The sequence below is a fragment of the Callorhinchus milii genome, unplaced genomic scaffold (assembly GCF_018977255.1).
Source record: "Callorhinchus milii isolate IMCB2004 unplaced genomic scaffold, IMCB_Cmil_1.0 Scaffold4, whole genome shotgun sequence".
NCBI classification, from domain to species: domain Eukaryota; kingdom Metazoa; phylum Chordata; class Chondrichthyes; order Chimaeriformes; family Callorhinchidae; genus Callorhinchus; species Callorhinchus milii.
The window spans coordinates 77,581,518-77,606,853 of record NW_024704745.1 but is presented as its reverse complement, the minus strand read 5'-3'; the positions used below and the strand labels follow the sequence as shown (position 1 = coordinate 77,606,853).

General features: G+C 43.6%; 1 protein-coding gene and 1 non-coding gene across 4 annotated transcripts in view; one reads left to right on the top strand and one right to left on the bottom strand.

Moving 5' to 3' along the window:
* Positions 1-25,336, bottom strand: part of gabra5 (gamma-aminobutyric acid type A receptor subunit alpha5) — an 81,085-nt gene that overhangs the window by 46,957 nt on the left and 8,792 nt on the right. For all 3 annotated transcript variants that reach the window (XM_042334558.1, XM_007891109.2, XM_007891111.2), the window contains one exon: positions 2,112-2,194. In XM_042334558.1, coding sequence (XP_042190492.1) covers positions 2,112-2,194 — 83 coding nt within the window. The remainder of the gene's footprint in view (positions 1-2,111; positions 2,195-25,336) is intronic.
* Positions 2,319-2,391, top strand: trnae-cuc. The gene has a single exon. It is a non-coding gene; the product is annotated as a tRNA-Glu (tRNA).

The window sequence follows — 25,336 nt, the reverse complement described above, 5'->3', positions numbered from 1 at the left end:
CACTAATTGGGTAGCTCTTTCAAAGAGCTGGCACAGGCATGATGAGCTGAATGGCCTCTTTCTGTGCTGTATGATTCTATGATCCTAAGAGTGGAGAGATTGGGTGCATATTAAGAAAGAGATGCAGTTCCACCCTTTGGAACTCCATCCCATATTCCCTTCGCCTCGCTCCCTCCCTTTCCTCCTTTAAGGCATATATATCTCAAGACCTTCCTCTTCGACCATGTCTTCAGCCACCTTCCATCTTCCCTGATCCCAACCCCCTTCCCCCAGCTTGGTTGCAAATCCCTGACTATCCAGCGCCTTGGGAAGTCCTCTGACATGAAAGGCCCTATACAAACGTAGTTTTGTATTGTATTGGATTGGACCCAAAGAAAAAATGGAGCGATTGGAGCCAAGAGAGAAGAGGGCAGGATTGGAACAATTGCGAGGGTTACTGGTATCAGGGAAAAGTAGAGATAAATGGATCTAACAGGAGGGGAGATGGGTGCCACCTGGCGGAGCTGAACAGCTAAGCATTATCTCGGACCATTTGGCGCCAAGTTAAGTTTTTGGACAGACACGGATACCATTTAGTGGTTCTGCCCAGTTTCTGTGGCATGGAGATGAACAGTGACCTTGATCATAAGTTTTAATAACTGTTGAAAAAGTACTTGATGATGAGGCATTATTTTATATCTATATATGAACATTTCACAGCTATTAATACCTTGTTTTGCAGTTACATAATTTTGCATTAAATGTGTTCAATTATACTGTGACACAATGTCACCTTGTATCCTGCAGCAGATTACATGACAAGCGTGTATTCACACTGGAGCTCTCGTATTCGGTGGCTGTGATTTGCAGTGCAGTAATTCTGTGCCACATTTCCTTGTTACTTCTGTAATTCTCCAAATGATATTTAATAGGGTTGTTTCTCAGTTCAAGGCAAATTGGATTGCAGGCGACACAAGCAAACTCTCTCCCCAATTTAACTTAACTTCCGACAGAAAATTGACTTTTTTGCTTTGGGACATCCTCCCGACGTGAAAAGCGCTATATCAAATGCAAGGATTATTATTATTATTATTTTATTAAAACAATATAAAGATATAGAAGGGGAATGGGGTATGTGATAATTATCTCATTTAGGAGCACTCTCGTCTCAATTTTGGTCGTGCTTTCAGCCACCATGCCCCGAAACTTTGGAACTCTTCTTGTACTGCCCCACCTTGCCCCTTCCTTCCCTATCTTCAACTCGGACCTGAAGACCTTCCTCTTTGACCGTGCTAACGGTCACCTCCCTCTCCCTCTGTAGACATCATATTCCCTGACCTGAATGACATGCATCTGCACACAGACAAACTGTATGTGTCGAATGGCCTCCTTCTGTGCTGTATAATTCTATGATTCGATGGAAAGGTTCCCATTCCTTCCCAGGGAGAGCCATTCCTGCGAGAAACAAGGTTGTGGCATGAACTGCCCACGTGATGGGTTGTGGTCATCCAGCATTGGGACCTGGCAATCCAATTATAATATTAATAATCCTTGCATTTGATATCGTACCTTATACAATCTTCCAGACATCTCAAAGTGCTTCACAAAATACACTGCAAAGTGTAGTGACTGTATGTTTTGTGGGTGAAAAGTGGCAACCAATTGCTCACAGCAGTGTCCCACACAAAGTCGTGGATTGAATGACCAAATTATTATTTTTTTAAGAGATTATTACCCCCAGAAAAGCGATCCGCCAATGGACCATCAACCGGGTTCCTACCTACTGCTGGGTAAACAGAGGCTTGTGGAGTAAGGAAACTTGCCCAACTCCCGCTCTCCCGGGAATCGAACCAAGGGCTTCTCACTTGCGAGGCGAGTGCTCTAACCACTTAGCTACATGACTCCCCATAATTGAGATGTGGAGTGTAATACTTCACACTGCTCACGGGAACTCCTCTCCGACACGATCTACTTCTGGAGCTAAGTTCTGATAGGAATTGCAATGGATCCCTTTGTCAGGAACCTGGTTAAGAAATCTTCAAGGTAGACTCAATTGCTTCACATTATCAAGTCATTCTGCCCCCCTCCCCATTCCCCTGCTTGCTCTTAAATACAATTCTAAATACACTTACAGCTTCCAAATTTAAGGGGGCAAGCGTGGAAATCCATAGGGAAATCTTCCAACTGCATCGGACACTCGGCAGAAATAGTTAACCTGAAACACAGAGAGTACAGTGTTGGTGAGTTACTGGGTTTACTGATGTGTGATTGTTTGACAAGATGGTTCTTACTAACCATCACAATAATTATAATAATAAGCACGATACTACTGTTTATGGAGTCCTGTAGCTCAGTGGTTTAGAGCACTCGCCTCTCAAGCGAGAGACCTGGGTTCGATTCCCGACAGGGCGAAAGACCTGGGCAAGTTTCCTTACTCCACAGGTCTAATAGTAATCACTTAAGAAAAAAAAATAGTAAATTGGTCACTTCAACCCATGACTGTTTGTGGGACGCTGCTGTGCGCAATTGGCTGCCGCGTTTCGCCCACGAAATATACAGTCAATTCACTTTACAGTCTATTCTGTGAAGCGCTTTGAGACGTCGAGAAGACGTGAGAAGCACTACATCACTATATCAAATGCAAGTTAACCAACTCCTAACCCTTACATTTGGTATAATGCTTTTCACAGCAGGAGGACTTCCCAAAGTGCTTCACAAGATACAATATAAAGTTCAGTAACCACGTTTCTTTGAGACGAACACAGGGCAGCTAATTTGTGCGCAGCAATTTGTCCCGCGAGCAACCGTGAAGTAAATGATCAATTTTATTCGGGGGATTGTTGGCCAGGACAGTGGGAGGAACTCTCATTTCTTTTTGAGGTCTTTGCTGTCACTGCCTGATTATCCTACAAATCACAGTACTACAGTTGACGTAATCTGCAAGCACTTTTTGACATTAGAGTCAGTGTAAAAACACAAATCCTGCTTTTGTTAGATGTTTAGAAGTATTTTCTAAAGTTTACAATGTACTTCTAACAAAAGCTCGGGTCAATGCTTTATATAACAAATCCATCTATCTCTTGGGAGATGGGTTTAAAACCCGCACAGAATGATGGATCCAAAGTCTCCTCTATCCTGTTGGCTATAAAGGTTCAATGTGAAATAATTTTGTCAGTTTCAATTCAGTTTCCAGAAAGTGTGTCACAACACCCATTTATTCTGGTGCTAAATGGGCAATTTCAGTCAGGGACCACTCAGAATAGCTGGTGTGCGAAGGGCAAAATGTCACACGCATTGTACAAATGATCCTTGCATTCAATATAGCACCTTTCACACCAGGATGATGTCTTAAAGTGTTTCACGGGATTCACTGCAAAGTGTAGTGACTGTGTATTTTTGTAGGCAAATGTGGCAGCTGAGACGTCTAATAAACAGCCATGGAGCGAAAGATTAATTTATTATCTGGTGGATTGTAGGCACACTGTGATAAAGTGAAAATTTAATTCCAGATACTTTTTGCAAAGATATTTACATACAACAATAAAGTTTACAGCATTTATACACTGCACTTCATCTTTGAGTAGTTTATACAATACAATATGGCATATTTCATGTCGGGAGGACATCTCAAAGCCCTTGAAGCACATTAATTTAATTAATGCAATGTATAATGCACCAGTTAAACTTATACTTTTTTGACATCTTATCACTGAAGTGAGAAAGAGCTGAAACAATCATCACAAGAGTTGTACAGTGGGAGAAGGCCCTTTTGGCCCATTTGATGTCATCCTTCCAAATAACCTCTATACCATTGTCCCATCCGAACATCAAGGTATTTGTCCTAAAACCTTCCTTTACCCTCGTGAACATGTGTCCTCTTGTTCTGCTGCTTTGGCATATCTGAAACTTGCCTCCGAGTCACCTCTGTCTCAATCTCCACATTTATCTGTCCAATCCTGCAGTTATTGGTTAGAGCACTCACAAGAGACAAGACTTAGGTTCGATTCCCATGCAGGGAAAAACCTTGGGCAAGTTCCCTTACTCCACACACCTCTGTTTATCTGGCAGTAACTAGGAATGTAATTGTTGGTTGATTGGCGGATCGCTTTCTGGAGGTAATAATCCCCTCTAAAAAATAATCCGCGACTGTTTGTGGGACACTGCTGTGCTATATTTTGCAAAATTGCAACCCTTCTACTTGGGAAAAAGTACCGTGCAACAGAATTACTGTATTTTAATAATAATAATAGTAATAATAATCCTTGGATTCAATTTAGCGCCTTATCACGTCTGCAAGACGTCTCAAAGCGCTTCACAGAATATACTGTAAAGTTTGACTGTGTATTTGTGGGCGAATAGTGGCAGCCGATTGCACATTGGAGTGTCCACAAACAGTCGTGGATTGAGTGACCAATATTTGCCTCAGGTGTTGCCCTGTCCAGGAACCGAACCCGGGTCCTCTTGCTTGCGAGTCAAACACACTAACTGCCAAACTATGGGATTAAACCACAAATTTTGATTATCTTCAGCATTGTGGATTATATGATTGTAACTGAATAGATACATTAACCAATGCAACTATTTATGCTCACATTGTATTGCGCTCATAAGGATTGCTATGCTCTGCATTTTACATGTACAAATCTTAGTTGAAGTACTTTGAAGTAACCCCAATTGTCTACAGAAGGCAAGAGCACAAAAGGTCTTGATTCAACTTTTCTCTGTGTGCAATTGGTGTAAATGATCAAATGTTTGATAAAAGCTTAGATGGTTCAGTCAAGAGCAAAAAAATTAAACCATTTTAGAAGTGATTACACTAGCTGAATAATTCTGCTAATTAGTAATCACACAAAGTAGTCTCTGATCTCGGCGGATAATATCACGCTGATGAGTTTTACTGCACTTATCCTTGGTGATCTCACTCGGTAAATGCAATAATGATAATAATAATAATCCTCGCATTTGATAGAGCGTCTTATCACCTCATTGATATGCCTCAAAGCGCTTCACAGAATATACTGTAAAGTGAATTGACTGTATTTTGTGGGCGAAACACAGCTGCCAATTGCGCACAGCAGTGTCCCACAAACAGTCGTGGATTGAGTACCCCAATTTTTTTTACTATCTCAAGACCTTTCTCTTGACCGTGAATTTACCCTCCCTACCATATCAAATCCATTTGGTATTTTAAACACTTACTTAGATCACCACTCAGCCTTCTCAACCCAAGGGAATACAATCCAAGTTTATACAACCTATAATCCATTATTTAACCATTTCATCCCTGGTATCATTTTGTAATAATCTGTCATCCCTGGTTTCATAAAATAATAATAATAAATTGGTCATTTTAATCCACGACTGTTTGTGGGACACTCCTGTGCACAATTGGCTGCCGCGTTTCACCCACAAAATATATAGTCAATTCCCTTTACTGTATATTCTGTGAAGTGCTTTGAGACTCTTGAAGATGTCATAAGGCGCTATATCAAATGCAAGGATTATTTATTATTTTTATCATGTTGGTGATACGGCATTGTATCAAGGAGTCTGACCAACGCTCTGTACAATTAAAGCATTGCTCCCTCCCTTTTGTATTCCAACCCCCTTGAGATAAAAGCCAACATTCCACTCGCCTTTTTAATTGCTTTTGTACCTGTGCACAATCTTTTAGTGATTTGTACTTCGTCACTTAATTCCTTTGCTCCTCCGCAGCTCCTAATGTGTCACCATTCAGAATATATTTTGACTTGCCATTCTTGGATCCGGAGTGAATGACCTCATATTTCCCCACATTGAACTCCATCTGCCATAGTTCTGCCCACTTGCTTAATCTGTCTATAATCCCCTCCTTAATCCCTCCTATATTTCTCTGTTCCCTTCTCTCTCGTGTATGCATCAAGCTTCCTCTAAAATACAGGTCCAGCACAAAGGAAATCCCATTCGGCCCATCGTGTCTGTGATGGCTCTCTGAGAAAGTAACTTTTCAGTCCATGCCCATTCCCTATTCTTCCGCAAATTACTCTCTTTTTTTTAAAAAAAGATATCTATCGAGTTCCCTCTTGAAAACTACTATCTTGATCCTACGAATCTCTTGAAGGGATTATGAACCCCGGAAAGCAATCCACCAATCGGCTAAAAACCAGGTCCTACTTACTGCTAGGCAAGCAGAAGCGTGTGGACCAAAGAAGCTTATCTAAGGTTTCCCCACTCCGCCCAAAGAGGTGAGATGATGGGTGAGGATCTCAATCTCTCTCTTTTTCTCTCCCCCCTCATCCAATCTAATAATAACTGGCATTAATCTACGCCATTAATCAGCACTCCAAGATGTTACCCCACGTAAAGGTAGTATATAAACACAAGTTGTGGTTGCACACGGCATTGTGTGGGCTGCTGAGATCTGGATCAAGAGGGTGTCACAAAATTAATTTCACAGCAACATGGCTAGGACTTTCTGGAATGCCCTAAATGTTTTAAGCAAACTGTGAATGGAAACACTTGACATAGGCTTCATTCAAGCAAGATAACTCGAACATTGTAGAAATAATGCCATTATGGGCTGCATAATACTCCAGAGTACATCTGATGTGTTTTTTATTGATCTTGGTGAAATTAAGGATTTTAATGAAAACCCAAACGTCTAAACAAAATGATATTGTCACTATTATTATATTGCGACTATTTATCAACATGGAACTTTTTTAGGTTGTTTGCGCTCATTTCAGAAGCCTCTCTCCTCCCTCGGCACTTTGCTCATAATTGCCTTCTTGGGAAAGAAGAAGTCTGTGCTCTGACTCTATAATTTGCTGCTGCGTACCCTTTATTGTTTTGTCACCAGGTTTCACACATGAATGCCAGAGCCATCTCCTCAGCAATGGATCTAACAGCTGTCTAAATGGCAGCAACAAAATCATTTACTGTTGTGCGATGATTATATTGTTCTGCAATGTCCAGCACACACTATCCTTTGGCCAACAGAGATTATTAGGAACAGGAGTAATAATAAAAGTCCCGTGGAGTTCGGTAGCATGGTGGTTAGAGCACTCGCCTCGCAAGCGAGAGGACCCGGGTTCGATTCTCGGGCAGGGCAAAACCTTAGGCAAGTTTCCTTATTACACACGCCTCTGTTTTCCTAGCAGTGAGTAGGAACCCGGTTGTCATTTGATTGGCAAATTGCTTTACCGGGGTAATAATCCTTCCAAAAAAAATAATAATTTGGTTATTCAATCCATGACTGTTTGTGGGACACTGCTGTGCGCAATTGGCTATTGCATTAGTCTACAAAACACACATCTTACAGTATATTCTGTGATAAGGCCCTATATCAAATGCAAGGATTGTTACTATTACTATTACTGTAAGTTGTATTGTATAGCTCTCTTATAAACATCCCTATTGATTTAGTACCTACATTCTTTGGCAGCGCATTCTCACAACCCTTTATGTAAGAACATGTTTTCTGATGTTATTTGTAAATAGTTTTAGTTCTGACTTTAAGGTAATGTCTAGCCGAATAAGGAATCATCTCCTATCTATCTTGTTACTTCCCTTCAATATTTTAAATACCTCGGTTAGATCCCCCTTAATTTCCTGAGCTCTACAATATAATCCAATTTTACCCAGTCTCTCATCATAGGTAAACCCCTTTATCCCAGGCAATCATCTGGTGAACAACATGATTTATTAAGATCCATTATTTTCCTCTCATTTTCTCCCCCAAGATTAGCATTTTATGGGCATTTTAGGAACATAGAGAAACAGGTTCCATCAGTTTATTAGATTTTAGAAGATCTTTTAGTCCCATTGTCACTCCCTTTTGTCAACCCACCACTTGCCCTTTCCCTCGCTTCCTTCAAGGCCCATCTCAAGACCTTCCTTTTCAACTGCGCCTTCGGTCACCTCCTACATCCAACCCCCCTTGCCCTCCACCCTTCCTGATCCCAACCCCCAGTTCAGGTGCACATCCTTGACTGTCCAGTGCTTTGGGACGTCCTCCTGACGTGAAAGGCTCTATACAAATATCATTTGTTGTTCTTGTTTATACCTCCATCATCCAAGTATCTGTCTATCTCTCTTTTAAGCATCCCTATCGATTCTGCCTATACAGCTTTCTGAGGTAGAGTGCTCCATATCTTCACACCACTCAAATGTGAAGTAATACTTCTTGACCTTAATTTTAACTGATCTGTGATGAAATGGGGCATAGTACTCTGCACACGAGTCTCATCTTAGACTGGATTGTCTAAGATGAGTCTCAGATAAGTCATTCAACCAAAGTGCCCTCTTTGGTTCTCCTGGTGTCCTGACTAACAATCATCCAAATAAATTGGTCACTCATTTAAGGCTGTTTGTGGGACCTAGATATGTGCAAATTAGCTGCCACGATTGGTTAGAAAAAGACAGTCACTATGCCTCACAGCATTTCCCTGTGAAGCACTTTCAGATTTTTTCAATGTTCCAGCCACTATATCAAATACAACATGTACGTGGATGACACCCAACTGTAGCTCCGTACCTCCAGGACCACTGCTGTCCTGACACAATGTCTGTCAGACATCAGGTCCTGGATGAGAGCTAACTTTCTTCAGTTGAAAGTCAACAAGACCGAGGCCCTCCTGATTGGCTCCCATCAGCGCCTCCTCACCTCAGGTGCTGACAGCATCACCATCCATGGTTGCACACTCCACCTCGCTAAGCCAGTCCGGAACCTTGGGGTCTTGTTTGACACTCAATTATCCTTTCTAACCCACATCTGTGCCATGACCCGCTCTGCCTTCCCCCACCCCCGCAACATCGCCCGGCTCCACCACTGTCTCACACCGCAGGCCATCGAAACCCTCATACATGCTTTCATTTCATCGAGGCTTGACTATGCAAACTCCTTGCTTGTTGGCCTCCCCAACTCCTCCCTCCACAGACTGCAGATCAACAACAACAACAAAATTACTTTTGTAAAGTACCTTTCACGTCGGGAGGAATCCCAAGGCGTTGGACAGACAGAGTTACAGACCTGAGCTGGGGGTCAGGGTTGGGTGGGGTGGAGGGCAAGTGGGAGAAGCAGGGAGATCATTGAACAGGAGCATCTTGAAATGGGTCTTGAAGGAGGCAAGGGAGGGGGTGAGGCGGAAGGACTGCAGGATGGAATTCCAGAACTCCAGAAATTTGTAGCCCGTGTCTTCTCCCGCACTAGGCTCTGTGATCCTATCACTCCCACCCTTGCCCAACTCCACTGGCTTCCCATCACTCAGAGGATACAGTTCAAGATCCTGGTTCTCACCTTCAAAGCCCTCCACGGTCTTGCTCCCCCCTACCTCTGTGACCTCCTAACCCCTACCATCCTGCCCACTCCCTCCGCTTAGCGGGCTCTGGCCTGCTTCGCGTCACCAGCCTCACCCCCCCACCATTGGCGGGCGGGCCTTCTCCCACTCTGCTCCCACTCTCTGGAACTGGGGGGGGCTTGAACCTACAACCCGCCCGACTCAGAAGCAAGTGCGCTAGCAACTGAGCCAGGTTGGCAGGCTAATTTAAGACTCTTCTAAAATATTGAAGAATTCTAAATTAAACCGTGTGGGTTTCGGGGTCCTTTGATTTCTACCGATGATTCCTATTGTCTCGATGTACTTGCAATGCATGGCAGGCATTCTTCTGTTGATACGCTTCGCATCTGTACCGTGACGTACTTTTGGCACAGTTACCTGGGTCAGTGCACTTTGCAAAGAAGTCTTTTACCATCTGAATAAATTTCAAATTACATTGTAATGTACATAAATTTGCACAACATGAGCTATAAATAAGCAGCTTTGAGGCTGGAAACCGTGCACAGCTTTAGAACCAGATGAGGGAGCTAAGGAACAAAGTGGCAAGGTCTCGTCAATTCCTTCTCTCACAGGGATGAGGAAGGTTGACTCTTACAGGTGAAGGAGATCGTACTGAGTTCCTAGCTGGCGAGATTACCAAGCATAAATCCAACTCTTTGCAACTCTTCACAAACATAAATCCACTGACAATGATGGGGCCAATAAGAGAGGTGGGCGTGGAATTGTGGAATCCTGTAAGCTCAGTGGTTAGAGCACTCGCCTCGCAAGGGAGAGGACCTGGGTTCGATTCCTGGGCAGGGCGAAATCTCAGGAAAGTTTCCTCACTCCACACGCCTGTGTTTACCTAGCAGTAAGTAGGAACCCGATTGTCAGTCGACTGGCGAATCGTTTTTCCGGGAGTAATAATCGCTTAAAAAAATAAAAATTCGAATAATAATTTGGTAACTCAATCCACCCATAAAATACACAGTCAATTAATTTTACAATATATTCTGAGACGTTTCAAGGATGTGATAAGGTGCTTTATCAAATGCAAGGATTATTATTTTTATAGTTGAGTGACTGAGTGTGAGCTCCACTTAGTTGAATATTTCACAGGACCATCAGTAAGTCATCAGCCACCCAATTCCTAGAGAATCATGAGCAACAACTTGCATTACAGCTTCCTTCACATCGGGTAGCATCTCGGAACACTTAACAATGCTGTAGTTTAACCCCGAGTTGGGAAGAAAAAGGAGGTGATCTTAGACAAGCGAAAAGAGGGGCAGAGCAGAGGGATTGAGGCAAGGAGTTTCAGAAGTTTGGGGTGTAGTGGCTGAAAGCACGGAGGGGTCAAGGGATGTACAGAAGGCCAGAGCCGGCTGAGCAAAGGGAGTGTGTAGAGGAGTGCGGAGTGAGCAGAGGTTGTAAAGGTAGGGATGTGCCTGTTAGATCCAATACCGGCTATCTTATATTGATGCCAAAACAAATTACATGTGTATAGCACCTTTCATGTCGGGAGGATGTCCGAAGGCGTTGGGCAGTCAAGTTGGACTGAACAACAAGTGGAAACAAGCCATCAACGTCCAACCTCCCTTTCATCGTCTTGAAGCACAAATCAGTCCAGCTTTCTATGTCAAATGTCGCGTTTGCGCTGACTTGTGCCCGAGCATATAATTGTTCCTCACGGGAGCTGCAGGGAAACTGGGAGCTTGTTGATGGTAACTTGTGCAAACAAGAGACTGCACTTTCCAGGCATCCTTGAGAAGAATAAATGTGGATGAAGACATCTACCAATTCCTCAGGATCTTGTTCCTGTCCAGCTCCTTCGCCACCTGCCTCCAACCATCCATCTGTCATCGACTTACACTCTTGACAGTAATACCAGGAAGCTTCGCCACGGTTCACAACCTAGAACAACCACTAACATATCAGTAGAGCTCCACTAGGGACTGACCCAGTGACCTACAAACATTTGTGGCTCGAGGTTTCTCCTGGTCTCAGCCTTCAGACCATATAATTCATCGCCTTAAAATTCCTGATCGAACAGAATGTTGAAAAATCCTTCATTAAAAATAATAATTATTAATAATAATCCTTGCATTTGATATAGCGTCTTGTCATGTCGTTGAGATATCTGAAGTACACTGAAAGAAAGGTTATTTTAGCTTTGGTTCCCGCAAAAGTTCTGAACAAGAGTTAATAATAATAATCCTTGCATTTGTTATAGTGCTTTATCATGTATTCGAGACGTCTCAAAGCACTTCACGGAATATATTGTAGAGTGGACTGCGTATTTTGTGGGCGAAATGCAGCAGACAATTGCGACAGTAATTAATTGAATGAATGCAGTCTTAATTTGGTAGCTGGATTTCCTCAGTTCTTAGAAAGATTGGAATTAAGAATGTTCTCCAATACTACATCGCTTGCAATGTTAAGACAATGGAAATGTCTTAAGGTTAAGACTATGAGAAATTGCGAGCCTTTGAATCAAAAAATAAATCAGTACTGGTTATGATCTCCTTAAATATCCTTGGGGGCAATGGGTGGTGTCTTTCCCATACCCCCCGCCCCACCCACCCACACGCGCCCCGCCAGCGTGACCTCCATTCTACCAGTTCCTCCTCTCCCACCCAGGAGGGGTCCGTTCGCATTGCGATTGCTAACCTTTTATTCCGTCATTCGGAAGGAAATGTACACATGTATCACGTAAACGCAACAGACGTGGAAAACTCCATTTGCCTCCAAATGCACAGTCACTGCAATTTACAGTAAATCCTGTGAAGTACTTTGAGAAGTTTCAGTGGCAATAAAGCACCATATAATTTGCAAGGAGTATTATTATTATTATTATTATTATTTTTGTTTCATCAAACATGGACACTGAGAGAACGCGGAGATTTAAGTGTCAGCCTGGTCCAGTTGGTACCACTCTCACTCTGAGTTAGACAATTGTGGATTCAAGCCTCATCTTTTAGTTCATAAAGTCTAGGCTTACACACCCGTGCGGTTCTGGCAATGTCATCTTTCAAATGAGACATTAAACCGAGGTTCCGTCTGCCTGTTCAGAGGGACGTTAAAGATCCCACAGCTCTATTCAAAAAAGAGACGAGTTTCTCTCGACCAATAATCCCTAAACAAAATTGGTCACTCACTTCATATCTGTTTGTAGGACATTCGCTGTGCATAAATTCTCTGCTGCGTTCCCCTGTTAATACACAGTCACGATACTTTACTCTGTGAAGCGCTTTGAGACGTCTCGAAGACTTGATAAGGCACTCTATCAAATGCAAGGATTATTATTATTATTATTATTATTATTATTATTATTATTATTATTATTATTATATCCTGTGAAGCGCTTTGAGACGACACAACGACATGATAAGAGGTTGTATCAAGTAGAAGGATTATTGCTATAACAGACTGCTATTTTACCTAACAACTCTTTGCATCCTGGCCATCCTTCTATGACCTTCTTTTGTCCAATTAGCAAGGATTAATGAATCACGGGTGCTGCCAGGTTAGTTGTCACCCGGCTCTGAGATGATGTTGTTCGGGCTGTACTCCACCTGTACATTCACACATCACGGCTCTAGGTAGTGTAGGTAGTGTGGACTTGTAACTTCTCAGCAGGTGCTCGGGTGGGTAACAGAGTATAAGTGAATGGTCAGAGCTCATTGGAGAAGTCAATGAAAGTGGAGGGTGTCCTGTCACTCCTGACGGTTCAATGTGGAGATGATTATATATAGCAACACACTCCCACCAGCACCAACCGCCAACAGACAGTTAGGTTAAGTGACGGGACATTTATCACATGATAAGGTGGAATGCAGGTAATTTAAAAGCAGTTTTTTTTAAACAAACGCTGACCCTTTGCGTCAATATTCAATGTGCAATGTGAGCAATTTGCAATGTGAGCAGAATGCCTCTGCAAAAACAGACAGCCTCAAAAGGATAGAGAATTATGCACAATGTACCCGTGAACATATTAGAAGCGAGTATAAAGATGAAACACCTTGAGCTATGGGCCGCGGTGACAATCACCTCCACATTGAAATAAAGGTTAGTTTACATTTGGTTCTGGAACAAGAGTCAATAATAATTACAATCCTTGCATTTGATATAGCGCCTTATCGCATCGTCGAGACATCTCAAAGCGCTTCACAGAATATACTGTAAAGTGAATTGACTGTGTGTTTAGTGAGCGAAACTGTGTTCCAAGTAATGGTAAAAGTAATGGATGTGAAACAGGCCTTTGACTCCACAAACTGAGGTGGGTCAGATGTTTCCCCTTGGAGTCAGATGTTAAACTGAGGTCCTTCTCAGTGGATGTCAGCCTGGCTCAGTTGGTAGCCCTCTCGGCTCTGAGTCAGAAGGTTGTGGGTTCAAGCCCCAAGTCAAGGCTTTGAAACTCAGTCTTGGCTGACAATCCAGAACAGTGCTGGAGGTGCATTACTGTTTTGGAGGTGCCGTCCTTGGGAATGACTCAAAGGAATACTCTGCTTGCGGGTTTTGATGGGCAGATTAACCCGTACGGTGGCCAATGCAGTCACTGTACATCAAGGTGCCACATTGCTTTGAGAGGTTTCGAGACAATAAGCCGCTACATTGAACATTTTAAAAAAAAAATATAGATATATACTGTATTTTGGAGACCTGGAGCTCAGTGCTTAGCGCCCTCGCCTCACAAGTGAGAGGACCTTGGCTTGATTCCCGGCAGAGTGAAACGTCGGGTAAGTTTCCACCACTCTTTGTGGGACGCTGCTGTGCGCAATTGGCTGCCATGTTTCGCCCACAAAATACACAGTCAATTCACTTTACAGTGTATCCTGTGAAGCGCTTTGAAACACCGCGAAGACGTGATAAGGCACTGTATCAAATACAAAGATTATTATTATCATTTGAGTGATGTTGACAGGTTTACAATTACACGTCGGGGCAATTCAATCGAGCGGTTCTGATCACGTCGCAAACCGTGGGAAGCAGAAGCTGAGCAGTTTGTCCATGTCACCAGAACAGGGAGATCAGGACACCAGACTTTCTCGCACTGACAGTCTATTTGTTGTTGCATGTCACTTTCCACACGCCTCACTTGATGCGTTGTTAAGGCAGCACCACAGTGAGCAGGGAAGGGCCACACGCTTGATGCTCATTCTAAGTTATAGCCTCGGTGACACAAACTGTAAGAAAAAAAAGCTTGATGCCGTGACCCTTTAAAACTTCACCAACCTCTCTGCTCCCTCCTCTCTTCAGGCACTGGCCCGCTCCACATTCCACGCCCTGCCTGCTCCATGATTAGTGGTCGGACCTTCAGACTTTGTACCCCATCCCCTGGAAATCCATCCCCGTGTCCCTCCGCCTCATCCCCTCCATTGCCTCCTTCAAGGCCCATCTCAATACCCTCCTTTTCGACCGCGCCTTCGGTCATCTTCCCTCCTCCACCCTGCCTTTCCCTCCAGCCCTCTCCAATCCCGACCGGCAGCTCAGGTGCAAACCGCTCATTGTCCAGTGCTTTGGGACGTCCTCCTGACGCGAAATACAATTTGTTGTTGTTGTTGATTATGGGGGGATGGTGGGGCAGGTGTTCTGCAAGGATGAGGTCAAATGGGCTGAAGGACTTCCTTTATCCAAACCAATCTTTTTGATGTAGTGAACTCTACATGAATAGCTAATTCATAATAAATTGGTCACTTCAATCCACCACTGTTTGTGGGACGCTGCTGTGCACACTTGGCTGCCATGTTTCGCCCGCAGAACGTACAGTCAATTCACTTTATAGTATATTCTGCAAAGCGCTTTGAGACATCTCAAAGACCTGATAAGGCGCTATATCAAACGAAAGGATTATTATTATTTCTTTTCCGATTGTTTCGTTTTTACTAAAGACCGATTAGCCAGCAGGAGCTGCTGTACTCTATTCTTTGTTCCACTTACGACCTGGCTTCACACTCCAAATGCAGTGCTGGAGGTGCCCTGTATTAATAATAATAATAATAATAATAATAATCCGTGGTATAGCGCCTTATCACGTCATCGAGATGTCTCAAAGCGCTTCACACGATATACTGTAAAGTGAATTGACTATCGTGTGGGCAAAATGCGGCAGCCAATTGTGCACAAACAGTTGTGGATTGAGTGACCAAATTTTTATTGCTGGTCCTCTCGCTTGTGAGATGAGCAAACAGGATATGCTACAGGACTTCACATCGGTATTGACAGCCTCTGTCTGTTCAGGTAGACGGTAAGGATTCTGTGTTACTGTTTGAAAAGTTAAAGGAAGGTGAATGTGGCAGCTCAATTTACGCACTGCATCTTCCCACAAACGGTCACAAAGTCAACCATCAATGGTATCCAGGGAGCTGTTGGCCTGGACACCAAGGGAAACTCAGTTAGAGTCTTTAAAGTCTGTCCACCTGAAAAGGCAGACGGGATTCAGGTCAATCGGCAATGCATTGCAGTGATATCCTAGCAATTAACTGATGTGACAGCCTGGACAATCTGAGTTTAAAGTCCCGACGTACATAAGAACATAAGAAATGCTCGACAAAAGAAATGCCCAAGGTCCATCTAGTTTGCCTTCCACCTTCCTGGCAGTCGCTTGCACAAAGGTCCTGAACTCCCTGTGTACTATATTCCATAATGTTATTTCCTAAAAGAAAACGATCTAATCAGGGTCTTGTTGAACAAGAGGGCACATAATGCTGTAGCTAAAAAGACAGACACCCAGGGAAAGCACAGAGCAAATGAGACACTGTTTGCAGGCTGCCTGGAGCAATCTCCTGTTGTTTCTGACACCATCTGAACCCCTTGATTACATTGTGCCCTTGAAATTGCTCCTGGGCACCTGTCTTCGACATTGTAGCTGTTCCTCTTAATCCCTCGTGAACATAAAGCCAGCAATCGTATCAGTCTGACGTACCTTTGGGCCGTGTGTTAACAGAACTGGCAGCAACAAAACATTCCAAAGTGAAACAGCCCGAGAAAACTCTCGACAGATTGGTTTCGATCCATAAATTACACAAATATCTGGTGTCTGACACATTAGGAATCGCCGGACCACGGGATTCGAGATTGGTTCAGTTTGACCCACTGGTGCTTCTCGTTTGCAGTTTACATCCCGAGCCTGGCTCAGTCGGTAGCACTCTCTTGCTCCCTGCTTCAGAAGGTTGTGGGTTTAAGCTCAGCGTTGAGAATTTGAGCTCCTATAATTAAAGTGGAGTCCTGTGGCTCAGTGGTTAGAGCACTCGCTTTGCAAACGAGAGACCTGAGTTCAATTCCAGGCAGAGGACGAAACCTTGGGCAAGTTTCCTTACTCCACACAGAGCCTAATAATAATCCCTCCAAAACCAAAAACAATAATAAATTGGTCATTTTCAACCTACGACTGTTTGTAGGACATTGCTGTGCGCAATTGGCTGCTGCGTTCGCCCACAAATATACAGTCAATTCACTTTACAGTGTATTCTGTGAAGCGCTTTGGGACGTCCTCCCAACGTGAAAAGCGCTACATCAAATGCAAGGATTATTATTATTATTATTATTATTAAACCCGACACTCCAGGGCAGTGCTGGGGATGTGCTGCATTGTCAGAGGTCCTGTCCTACGGATGAGATATCAAACCAAGGTCCCATCTCTTTGTTCAGATGGACCTTAAGGATCCATTGAACTATGCAAAAAGAGAAGGGAGTTTCTCCCCGTGTTCTGGCCAATAAATCCCTCAAATAAAACTTGTCATTTTCTTCATGGCTCTTTAATAATAATATTAATGGTCCTTGCATTTGATACAGCGCCTTGAAGTGCTTCACAGAATATATTGTAAACAACAACAACAAGATTACATTTGTATGAATTCACTGCATATTCTGAAGGCAAAACACGACAGCGAATTGCACACAGCAATGTCTGTGTTGCTGGGACATTGTTGTGTGCAAAGTACAATCACATCACAGAAAAAAAAACTGAAGGCATTGTGACTATCGAATCAATAAGGTGCTGTATCAAATGCAAAAAGAAAAATCAGAAGCAGGGATCATTAATATTATGGCTCGATTTATAAAGGGTCAGGGGGAATTTGGGGGTTTCAAATGAATGACAGGTTAAAAAAAACACTGCTGGTGAAAGTGTTATTGTGGCCTTGTAAAGTAAACCACGCTATAATCCTTGCATTTGGTAATCCTTGCATTTGATACACTGGATATACTGTAAAGTGAATTGACTGTATATTTTGTGGGTGAAACGCGGCAGCCAATTGCGCACAGCAGCGTCCCGCAAACAGTCGTGGATTGAAGTGACCAATTTTATTACTGTGTTTCGTTTGTTGAGGGAATCAGGTGTGTGGAGTAAGGAAACTTGCTCAAGGTTTTGCCCTGCCGGGAATCAAACCCAGGTCTCTCGCTTGCGAGGCTATCTGCCAGGGAAACCCTCTGTGCATAACTCTTGTATAAAGAGATTTCAATATAAAACCTCTGCACTCAGGTCTGGCGAGTCAGAGTGACATACAGATTAATGCATTTCATGCAGCAAAGTGCATTTGCCTGCAATCCAGCACAAGTGAATTTATGGCTTTATCAATGCACTGTGAACCTCAGCGTCATGTTTATTGATGATAATAATAATTAATAATCACAATAATCCTTGCCCCCGGCCCGCTCCCTGTCCTCCGTTCTATCCACCCCACCATCAGAGGGCAGTCAGGCAGGCTTTCAGCCATTCAGTCCCCACCCTCTAAACCTCCATCCTGGAGTCCCTCCAACAGATCACTTTCCGGGGTAAATAATCCCTCCAAAAAATGAATCCACAACTGCATGTCGGGCGCTGCTGTGCGCAATTGGCTGCCGCGGTTTTGCCCACAAAATACACAGTCAATTCACTTTACAGCATATCCTGTGAAGCGCTTTGAGACGTCTCGACGACGTGATAAGGCGCTGTATTAAATTCAAGGATTGTTATTGTTATTACGTCTCAAAACCTCTCTCTTGTGCAAATCTTTACCCCCTCCCTCAGCTCCCAGCCCCCCCAACAAGCTTGGGTGCCGATGCAGCAATGTTAAGCTCTTTTGAGACCTCCTCCCGATGTGAAAGGCGCTGTACAAATGCTAAACAGTGACCTCAATAGTCACTTCAAGGGACTTTTGGCAGATTGTGCAATACTGGTCGATTCCACCATCTAGTGGCTGCCTTGAGGAACTCGGGTGATTTCATTGCTGACGTACTGTAACTATTTATAGCGGCATCTGGCAATCCTCCTCCCAGCCTGCAGTGAGGGTGATGTCTTGACGATTGGCTGCTTTGCGCTCAGCCTTAGGCGCAGGGAACGACTGCTGCTGCGTACAACATTGCACAGAAAATCCGATGCATCAGTGTTTGCGTTTGTATTGTTAAAAGACAGAGAGAGGAGCAATTTTGTGTTTTTTTTGCTCCTCCTCAGTGTCCCCTCTTCAAGCTCTTCTCCTCCGAAGGTGCCCGGCTGCACCTCTCTCTCAAGAGTCTTTTACATTTTGAGCTCTATTAACCTATTTTAAACGTTCGATCATTAGTGTCCCACCAACCGTCCCACAAAATATACAGCCAATTCACTTAACAAAGTGAAGTGCTTTGAGACGTCTCGATGACGTGATAAGGCGCTCCATCAAATGCAAAGGTCATTATTATTATTAAATCTTATTAGAATCGTACCGTGACCTCTCTAATGGGGCAATGGTTCGAGATGAAATGGTCCGATTTACTCACAATTACTCGCAATTCACTCACCAACACAAATACGCAGGCACACTGTAATAAATACATACAATAAAATATTTCTTGCCTCTGATATTAGCACCTTACCACACCAACAAAAGGTCTCAGAAAGCTTCACAGGATGTTACTGTGAGTGTAGTGACTGTGTATTTTGTAGACAAAAGCAGTAGCCAATTTGCATACAGCAATATCCACAGAGAGCCACAATGCGGGAGCTCTCTTCTCTATTCGAATAGTACCATCTTCAACAACCACCTGAACAGGCAGACGAGACCTGGGTTTAATGCCTCACTCGAAGGACAACTCCTCTCACAATGAAACGCTTGTCAGCCTAGACTGTGAGCTCAAAGTCCCTGCATGGGGATTGATGTGATCAGGAAAGTCTCAATATAAAGGCAAGTGGTTTGTTTTTATTGATCTCCACATGACAAAATAAATGACTAAAACCATCCATCTTTTTAGCCACGTGCCAATTTTACCTCTTCTTGAAGTACAATGTAATCCAGTTTACACGTCTGTGTGTATATATATATATATGCCTTTCATGTAAGGAGGAAATCCCAAACAATTGACACTGAGCGCCTGAGCTGGGGGTGGGCGCGAGAGGGGTGGGGAGGGGAAGAACGACTGAAAGTGCGGTCAAAGAGATGCATCTTAAGACGACGACAAAAACATCTTGCCTTTAGATAGTGCCTTCAATGCGCTGGTAGCGTCCTGGAGAGCTTGACGTGATTTGAATGAAGGGAGTGAGTCGGAGGGAATCCAGCATGGAGTTCCAGACAGCTGTTGGGCAGAATACTAAATCTACAGAAGTTATGAACAGCAAAGAGTCAGAATTTTTCTAAATTCTATTGAATTTGCTGGAGAGTCAGGAGTGGATAAGCTTTTTGAGTGACAGGTTTCGGAAGCCCAGTTAATAACTCTTTCCACTCTGTCTACGCTGCCACACTGATATCTCCTATAAAACTCTGCGCTCAGATAAACATACCCACAATAAAACCATCTGATCCAGTGAGTTTTCTTGGGCAGGGAATAATTGGGAAGGCATTCCCAAACATACCGTAATATCACAAACCCCCCCCATCACACCAGTTCTAGCCGGGCTCCACTGGCTCCTTATCGATGGAAGGATCGATTTCAAGATCGTCTTACTCACCTTTAAATCCCTTCCTGCCCCAGTACCTCCCTCTCTGACCTGCTTACCCCCCAACCCACAACCCACTGCCTCCACTCGATCTGTCTCCGGCCTCCTACTTGTCCCTCGCGCCCTCCGTTCCACCACCTGTGCCCACGATTTCAGCCACTACGTCCCAAATCCCTGGAACACTCTTCCTCTATCCCTCCGCCTTGACCCCTTCCTTCCTCATCTTCAGGTTGCGCCTGAAGACCTTCCTCTTTGCCCATGCCTACGGTGACCTCCCCCCTCCCCCCAGGCCCGGTGCCGTGCTCCGCCACTGTCAAGCACTCAAGTCCATCATGTGGAAAAGGCACGTTGTCTCTTACGAAATGCCACGAATGTCAGCGGTTTGAGCTTCAGTCCTGCGCTACTCTTACTTCAGCAAAAACAGCAGCAAGCAAAGATCAGCAATGTAATTTTAGAACAGTCAAGCTCCACTGGCACTTTTTATTAATGACGTGTGAACATTTTCTGTTGCCGTCAGCTGGGCGTCTGACACACGCAGAAACCCATCGCCACATTTAAAGGTACACAAACCAGACTGAGAGTTCCAATGACATATATTGCCCACACCCTTAAAATTTTTCTGCATCTGGAAAGGAAGGTTCAGTCTTTCTCACTGAAGAGATATATTCTGTTTACCTAATTGCAGAGGGTAATAGACATATTAGAAGGTTGGCAAGAGCCAAGGGGTGGGGACCCCAGAGTGCGTTGAGAGTCTAACCAGCTAAAACCGCATAACTTGCCACTGATAATCATTTGATATAGCGCCTTATCCTGCCTTCTTGAAGTATCAAAGCGTTTCAGTATATACTGTAAGACGGATTGACTGTATGTTTTGTGTGAGAAGCGCGGCTGTTTTAACATCTAATCCGAAGGACAGTACATCTGACAAGCTCTATTGGAGTGCCGAGCAGACGATATAAACTCCAAGTGTGCGACATGTGGCTTGAACCTGCAATCTTCTGACTCGGAGGCAGGAGCACTGACGACTGAACCAGCCTGACGCCTGTTTGGTTGATTAGTTAGAATAGATGGGTGTAAAGCTGTGTCTAAGCAACAAGTGTCTGCTGAAGACCACACCTGAAGGTTCAGTAACAATGCAGCCAGCAATGGGTGTTTGCTACCACCTAGTGCACAGATGTGTTATTTCAATTGCAGTGGTTACTTCCCAAACTTGTTGGTATTTTACTCTTGAGTTTACAAACCTCCGAAAATTATTGTTGCGGTTATTGGTTAATAACAAGAAAGCGTACCAGGGCGCTTGACAGTGGCAAAGCATGACGCCAAGCCTGGGGGGGGGTGGACCTGAGGATGGGGAAGGAAAGGGGAAGGGGCAAGGCGGAGGGATCAAGGAACAGTGTTCCAGAGTTGCAGGGCGTAGCGACGGAAAGGGCAGCCGCCAATGGTGGAAACGGAGAGTACGAGGGACAAGCAGGAGGCCGGAGCAAGTCCAACGGAGGCAATGGGTTGTGGGTTGGGGGATAAGCGGGTCGGAGAGGTAGGGAGGTGCCAGGACATGGAGGGATTTGAAAACGAGTGTGACGACACCTTACAATTGAACAAAATTATTTCTATTACCATAGAACAATAATATTCCTTATATTTTCTTATATTATATACGTCGTGAGGATGTTTCAAAGTGCTTCACAGGGTATATGGTAAAGTGCAGTGACTGGATTATGTTTTGTAGGCCAAATGCGGCAGCTCAATGTCCCGCAAACAGCTTTGGAGTGAGTAACTTAATTTTATCTGGGAGATTGTTGGCCAGGTCACAGGGAGAGAGAAACTCCATTCTCTTTTCGAATAGTGTCATGGGATCTTTAACGTCCACCTGAACAGAACCTCGGTTTAACGTCTCATCTGAAGGACGGCACCTCCAACAACAACAACAAAATCATACTCACATTTTCACCATTTGTCACTAGGTGTTGCGCATTCAACAACAGCAGCAGCAGCAACAACAACTGGCATTTATATAGCACCCCTCACGCAGAGTAGCGTCTCAGAGTTTACAGTCACACTAATTAAGGAGAAATTGTATTAATGTAAAGTGTGTTTTCAATGTAAAATGCGGTATTTGAATGCACTTGATAGGATAAAGGGGTGAAACACTGCTCCCACTGCTTGGTAAATCAGTAACAATAAGTTCAGCGTTCACACAATGTAAATATATAAATGTAGTTTGCATTGTATCATTGCATTGCTTCATCTTTCAGCTCGTTTCATCGTAAAATCTTATACACGTTTGAGGGGATGTTGTTAAAAGTTCTGACTGAACTCTTGAGGTTGATTAGAGACCCTGATCCATGTTAGGAATGTGAGCTCCTCGTCTAAGCTGAAACTCCAGTGTAGTGCTGGGGGGTTGGGTGGTGCATCATTGTCGAAGATGCCACCCTTCAGATGAGATGTTAAACTTAGGTTGTGTCTGTCTATTCAGATGGACGTTAAAGATCCCATGGCACTATTCAAATAGAGAAGGGAGTTTCTCCCAGTGTCCTGGCCGACCATCAACCAGATGAAATTAATCACTAGGGTTGTGGCTGTTTGTGGACATTGCCACGAGCAAATTTGCTGCCGCATTCGCCCACAAAATACACTCCACTTTACAGTAAAATCCCCTGGAGCACGTTGAGGCTTTGAAAGGTGTTAGATCAAGCGCACGGATTCTTGTAACTTGTGTTTGCTCATGGTTTTGCTCAGTTCATGGGGATTGGTGTCCTTTACAGAGGTGGGATTGAGGAAAGGGTTTCACCCTGTTCATTAAACGTACTAAATCTTTCACTGTGGGCTTATGCCCAGTCTTATCTCTCATGGTTGTGATACCGTTTCTCCCACAACACGTACAGTCACTTTACAGTGTATTCTGCGAAGCGCTTTTAGACGGCTCGAAGACGTGATAAGGCGCTGTATCAAATGCAAGGATTATTATTATTGGAAGTGTGTCAGCCTGGCTCAGCTGGTAGCACTCTCACTCGCCTCGGAGTCAGAAGTTTGCGGGTCCAAGCCCCATGTCAGGACTTTGAACCCAAAGATTTAGGCTGATCGCTGCTGGTGAAGAGTTGCAACCTTTCCCCCAAAGAAGACAGACGTAAGACATAAGTATGAATGTAATACTCGCTAGATATAGTTACAGCACTTTGTTTTTTACAGCACTTTATCATGTCGACATGTCTCAAAGCACTTCACAGATAATTACTGTCCAGTGTAGTAAGTGTTGTCGTGGACAAAAACAGTGGCAATTTGTGCCACCAAGGACCCATAGCCATGAGATGAATGAGCAATTTCTCATGAGGATGGCTGGTCAGGACACTGAGAGAATCTTTTTCCTTTTCAAGGGTTTCCAGCTTCATTTAATATGAGGAGTAGGGTAGAGGGGTCGAGGGAAGTGGGGGGGGGGAGAAGAGGAACATATGTGGCCTTTTTAACACTAGAGATGTTTAAGAGGGGACTCAATAGAGTTGTTGAAAATAATAAAAGGGTTCAATAAGGTTAGATTAATAGACTGTTTCCACTTATGAGGGAGTCATTAGTGGAACAAGCGCACAACATTCACTCTGGGACCCTACCCCAAGTGAAGAGCGCGAGATAAATGCAAGTTGTTGTTGTTGAGTCTGTAACCAGGGGACACCGACATTTATCCTCTCCTATTAGTGCACGGGTGCGATCAAGTAAAACCCTTTCCCACGTTTATTTTGTAACATAAACACAAACCCATTAAGTTCACTCCGATCACTGATTATTTATTTATTAATTTTTTCTTGGTAAACCAGATGGCCAGGTGATGAAAGTGTTAGATTTCAGACACTTGGTTTACCCCCCAAAAATTAATAATAAATAAATCTGAGCTCAGAGTGAACTTAATGGGCCAATAATACTAATAATAATCCTTGGATTTGATACAGCGCCTTATCATGTCTTTGAGACATCTCAAAGTGCTTCATAGAATATACTGTAAAGTGAATTGACTGTATATTTTGTGGGCGAAACGCGGCAGCCAATTGTGCGCAGCAGTGTCCCACAAACAATCGTGGATTGAAATGACCAATTATTTTTTTTAAGGAATTATTACCCTTGAAAAAGTGATCTATCAATATATATAATATATAATATAACAAAGCAGATGGAGTTCCGTGTTAGCTGCCACTTGCACACGGACCTTTCAGCCACAGGCCAGTTACATCCAACCTTTCATGTTGCAGGTTTTACCAAACTCTGTATTTAATCTCTTACCCAAAGACTCCTTTCTTGTGATCCTCAAACAGTTTAGAAGGTCTGTCTGAGTACACCTGAACACTACTTAGAATGCAACTCGACAGTGGAACAAGAGGAAAAGAGAAGATTGAGAGGTGACATGATTGCTGTCTTTAAGAATCTGAAGGGACTGGACAACACAGATCATGACCGGCTGTTTCAACTTGTCCAGAATAGTAGAAACAGAGGATACGGCCTGTGATTGAAGGGGGTAAATTCAGAACGAATCTAGGTAAACACTATTTCAGTGAACGAATAGTGAACCTGTGGAACAGGCTCCCGAGGGAGACGATTGAAGCAGGAAATGTTGTTTCTTTCAAACACGGATAAGATAGTTTTGTTTTAGAAAATAACATTATGGGATACAGTACAAAGGCAGTTTGGGACATATGTGCATGCGACCGCCAGGAAGGCGGAAGGCGAACTAGATGGTCCTTGGTCTTTTATCATCTAGCATTTCTTATGTTCTTTTATGTTCTTATGACTCAGGTTTAGATGTTGTAAAGGGTTATTTCAGGACAGACACCAGAAAGTGCCTTGAACTCATAGTCTAGGCTGACACTCCAGGGCACTGCTGCTCAGGTGTTCCTACAGGACTTTACAAACCTGAATGGTTTCCTATTGCACTATAAATCTTCCACAATCTGAGACTAAGGTACTACATTGCAAAGCAATGTTCAGCTTTTGTGTCTCACTGCACCTTGCAACTGATGTGCTGTTTAATAATTTAGACATTTCATATTATTTCACAAATCTTGCTGTCAATAAAGAATTCTGCTTTCGAACATCAATAAAAATCGGAGGCCAAAAAAAAAATAGAAGAATTGATTGAATGAGGAAAGGCCATTTGGTCTATTGAGCCTGATTTTTCCAGTAGGCCATTTATAAT